This window comes from Phacochoerus africanus, chromosome 11, assembly GCF_016906955.1.
Source record: "Phacochoerus africanus isolate WHEZ1 chromosome 11, ROS_Pafr_v1, whole genome shotgun sequence".
Lineage (NCBI taxonomy): Eukaryota > Metazoa > Chordata > Mammalia > Artiodactyla > Suidae > Phacochoerus > Phacochoerus africanus.
Window position 1 is genome coordinate 51221435 of NC_062554.1, and position 5094 is coordinate 51226528.

Genomic DNA, 5094 nt, shown 5'->3' on the forward strand with positions numbered 1-5094 from the left:
ATAATCCTTCATATACATGTTTTCTGCTTTTTTATTCATTTATTTATCCAGTAACAACCCCTTATTCTCTCTTCTTCTAAATAGCTTTATCAGTAGACACATTTTAAAGCAACTGCTTATATACTTTGAAACCAAAGAAAATATCGCATGCTATGTATGTGTAAGCACTATATACATGCAAAGACTGTCTCACAACATAAATTAGCTAGCAATAATGATGGACCTGGGAGAGGTAAAAGGACCAGAAAATTGGAGTGAAGGGATGTCCTTTCACTGTTTGGTAATTATTTTATTTTATTTTATTTGTCATTTTTTTGTGCTTCAAGTTTGGTAATAATTTTAAATGCCATGAACATGTACCACTCATTTAATATGCATATATTAATATATAGAGAGAGAATGTAGTAATAATCTTACACAGCATGATCATTTTTCATATAAGCAAGCATGAGTCCAGAAAGATTAAGTGCTGATACTTAGAGAAGAAAATCTAGCAGGGATGGAGATAAATTTTTCTGAGTACCTGGAGTTTAATTTTCTTAATAATCCTATGAAAAGGGTTTTAAAGATGAAGGCATTGATGCACAGAGATATCAAGTAACGTGGTTAAGGTCACATAACTACTGCGTAAAAGATAAGGTTTAAATTTGATTCTACCCTTCAATTCTCTAGTCTCTGCTCTTTCTCAGTCTTTATGGTCCCTCCTGTTCCCTGTCCACTTACCCAGATTCCAGTCCATCCACCTGTTCTATACTGCCTAAAGTACAAGTCTTTCATTCCATGCTTAGTCTTTTGAATTCATCCTTTTGATCTGTACCATCCCAAAGGGCAAAACTACATATCCCTCCCAACTTCATTTTTCCAAATAGAATTTTCCTAAAGAGAATCTCGTAAGTCAAAAGCATTTTCATAGCATTTCACCTAGTGTTGCTTCACAAAAAAAAAAAAAAAAAAAAAAAAAAAAAAAAAAAAAGTTCACCACTTATAATTATCTTTTAAACCAAAAGGCAGCTCTTTGTCCATTTACACAGTACCATTAGGCTATGGATTTACAAACTTAAGCTGCACATTCTTCTACCCTTCACTGGAATGTGTGTCAGGGTTCCAAAAGAAAAAAGATGATCACTAAAGCAAAGTAATTGAAAAATATAACAAAGGAACTATTTGTAAGGGTGTAGGCAAAAAAGGTGGTTGAGAGAAACTGCAAAGGGATGATAGGGTTCCCCAGACTAGCAAGAGCCAGGAAACTTTACCACATTTTGGCATGAAGAAACAAAGGAGGGAACAGTTACTGTAACCAGATAGGAAACAGGGCATTCTGTTACTTTATTCCCAGAAGGAATTCCAGGAAATAAATATCACAGTATCACCCACCACCCACCTTCTGATTTCCTCTGCTGATGCTGCCATTGGCCTAACTCAACCAGAAACCAGGAGCCAGGGAGCCCACTGACAGGGTCCTTTAGGGAATGCCTCCCAGGGCATGGAGTAAGGTACAGAGCGGCAGCAAGTTGACCTGAGGAGGCACACAGAGAACACTGCACATACTCTTTGTCACATGTGGGACCATAACATCAGTGGCGGTTTCCTTTACGACTGGCTGCCCTCTATGCTGACCTGATTACTGGCTTACAACACACAGTTTCCTCTGGTTTCGAAATCGTCTCCAGATCCTCAGCTGACCACTCTGTGCTGCAGCTGTCTCCACTCCTACTTTAAAAGCACAATTTGAAAACAAGGAAATTATTATGTGTCAAATAATTCCCAAATCCCATCCTTTGTAACCCTGAAACATGCTATGGGGCCTTCCACCAAACATTGCCAAACCCCGTAATAGTCCCAAGTCCCCAAAGCTCCACCTGTCTCAGGAGATACCGTGCTTGCTGCTGTCTGGGTCCCAGCACACTTCCCCCGTACACTCTGCAAAATTCTTCAAGAATCTGTCTGGTCATTTAGCCAAGACCATCCCAACAAAATGTTATACCTCCTACCTTCATGCAAAAATGTGATATTTAAAATTAGCCTTTGAGAAGTTGCCTGAAATTTCTGTAGACAGAACCAGACTTTAATGTCTTAGACCAGCTCACATTTGAAATGAAACCTCCCAGGGCCAAGGGAGGAAGAAAGTAAACTGTAGCAATAATCAGCATCAGAAACTAAGAGTTTGGAGTCTAGTCACAGTTCTGCTGTTGAGTAACTGAGTGACCTGGGGAAGGTATCTGTGCCTATGTCTCTTCTCAGAAATATGAGATAACCAAATGATCCTTAAGGTCCACTAAATGTTAGTATCCTATGGTTTTAAGACTTTTCTTAAATTAAAACTCTTAAAATGAGAAGGATAAACTTGTTTGAGGAAGTGTTGAAATTTCCTCCATGTAACCAATAATACCTGAATCATCTATAAAAGGAAAATGAGTCCCTCTCCTAAGTACTGCCCCTTTCTCAGGAGAATGATTTTTTGCTCACAGTTTTCTTCAAAGCAATTTTGACATCCTTATTCCTTAGGCTATAGATTAACGGGTTGAGCATAGGCACCACAGTGGTGTAGAACAAGGAAGATATTTTCCCCTGGTTGATGGGTAAAAGAGAAGAAGGTTTGAGGTACACGAATGCCCCTGAACCAAAGAAAAGAGAAACTGCAATTATGTGGGAAGTACAGGTGCTAAAGGCTTTGAACCTGCCCTCAGTGGAACGAATACGGAGAATGCTAGAGAGGATGAGGGCATAAGAAATGAAGATGGTAACAGTGGGCACACCAATATCAATGCCCACAACCAGGAAAACTACCATCTCATTTACATAAGTGCTGGTGCAAGAGCGCTTGAGAAGGGGAAGTATGTCACACATATAGTGGTCAATCATATTGTTGTCACAGAAGGTGAGTCTCACCATGCATGCTGTGTGGGCCATAGCCCCAGCAAATCCCATCCCATAGACACCCAGCAAAAGAAGTAAGCAGACCTGAGGAGACATAATGGCTATGTACACCAGTGGTTTACAGATGGCGACATAGCGGTCATACGCCATTGCTGACAGGATAAAGGACTCCGAAACGACAAAGAAAAGAAAGAAGAAGAGCTGAGTCATACAGCCTGCGTAGGAGATGATGTTCTTCTTTGAGACAAAACTCATCAGCATTTTGGGAGTGATAACAGTAGAATAGCAGAAATCTATGAAGGACAAGTTATAGAGGAAAAAGTACATGGGGGTGTGCAAGTGAGAGTTGAGTCCAATCAGCATGATCAGACCCAGATTCCCCACCACCGTGACCACATAGAAACCTAGAAACAGGAAGAAGAGGGGGACCTGCAGTTCCAGCTGGTTGGTTAAGCCTGCGAGGATAAACTCTGCCACGGAAGAGTTCTCAGCTACCGTTCTCATTTAAGGCATTCTGTGGGAACAAGGGAAAAGAGCCACTTAGAGGGAGAAAGAGAGACTACTGCTGCCCTCCCTGTCACCTCCCTGTTCATTAGAAATATTTGGGACTTGAGCAGGAGAGCCTTTCTGAAAGTCTATGAGTCTATTCTCACAATAGTGACCTGCCTCTGGAGCATCATCTGGAGGTCAGACTTGCCTCCAAGATGAGGGAGCATGCAGCTGGGAAGAAGGGACCCAAGGATGGGCTCAGGAGTCCTCCAGATCTTTACTTTGGTCCATTTATTGTGTCCTTCCAACTCCAGTGTCTACTCAAGTTTACAATGACAGAGGCCAGTCTCTGGGGACAGTCCTCTGAGAGGATGAAGCCATCCTACCTGTGCCAGAGTGTCTACCTAATGGTCAACTTGCACAGACCAGAAAAGGGAAGTGGTCCTTCCCTAAGCCTTTACTACCTGAGGTTGGAGACTCATGAAAAGTTCAGCCCAGATTTAGTTGCTCACCTCCTTCAGCCTGAAGCTTCAGCTGTGTCCTTTTGGATCCAACTCTTTCTTACCCTCAGTTGTTCAGACGGAAAAATGGCTATGGTGCTAACACAGATGAAGTAAATAAGAACAGACCCATTTAGTCCCTGTTCTGTTTGGGAGGATCAGAGCCTGAACTGCCTTTGAATTCTTGCTTAACTGAAGAATGTGATGTCTGATTGAGGCTTTACCCTGAGGCTTTTTTCTAGCTTATGAAAAGGAGACAGCATCCTTGCCTGTAATCAGTGTCAGGTGGTGACAGGAGACTGAGCAGTTTTATTCTGGGTTTAGAGATCTAGGGACCTGATTAGAAATAAAAAGCCAGAGGTTCCCCTGGGTCCACAGCCCTAAAAATTAACTTTAAAATGAAGGAACTTTTGCTTATACCCTTAATAATATTTAAATGGGATTTTACAAACATTATTTGTTCAGTTAACATCTACTCAGTAAAAGGCAAAAATAATTTAGCATTTATTCAGCATTTATCATATATGTATAACAAATACTCTTTCTGTCCTAGCACTTAAATGCTGACCCCAGCATGCCAAGACCCAAAGCATTTTACATTTAATACTTTAATTCTCCTCCACATCCTATGAACTGAGCTTTATCACACCCTTTTTAAAACTTTTTGTTTGTTTATTTATTTTGTCTTTTAGGGCTGTACCAGCAGCATATGGAGGTTCCCAGGCTAGGGGTCAAATCAGAGCTGTAGCCACCGGCCTACGCCAGAACCACAGCAATGCAGGATCTGAGCTGCCTCTGCGACCTACACCATAGCTCACAGCAACGCCAGATCCTTAATTCACTGAGCAAGGCCAGGGATCGAACCCACATCCTCATGGATTCTAGTCAGGTTCGTTAACCACTGAGCCACAACAGGGACTCCCTTATCGCTCCCATTTTAGAGATGAATTATTTTCCTAGATGTTACAGAAGTTTTATGAAGTTTAGGTCCATCTACATCCAAAGTTGTTGTTCTTAATAATTGCATTTAAAATCTCCCTGTAGGAGATAATGAAATGTATAAAGCCTTACCTTCAAGGCTCTGACATTCTCTGGGAAAAGACAACATAGAACATAACTAAAACTACATATCCAGAAAAAGTAATAAGATAAAAAATTATTTATTAAAAATCAAATGCTGTGCAAATTTAGAGGAGGACATTGCACACACCATTTACGTTTCAGTTTA

At 40.9% G+C, this 5094-nt stretch overlaps 1 protein-coding gene across 1 annotated transcript; it reads right to left on the reverse strand.

The window, feature by feature from the left end:
- Positions 1-2425: 2425 nt before the first annotated feature.
- On the reverse strand, positions 2426-3445 carry LOC125111084 (olfactory receptor 145). The gene has a single exon (XM_047752898.1). It carries the CDS (start codon positions 3379-3381, stop codon positions 2443-2445), a length of 939 nt encoding a protein of 312 aa, XP_047608854.1. The 5' UTR covers positions 3382-3445; the 3' UTR covers positions 2426-2442.
- Between the last annotated feature and the right edge of the window lie 1649 nt (positions 3446-5094).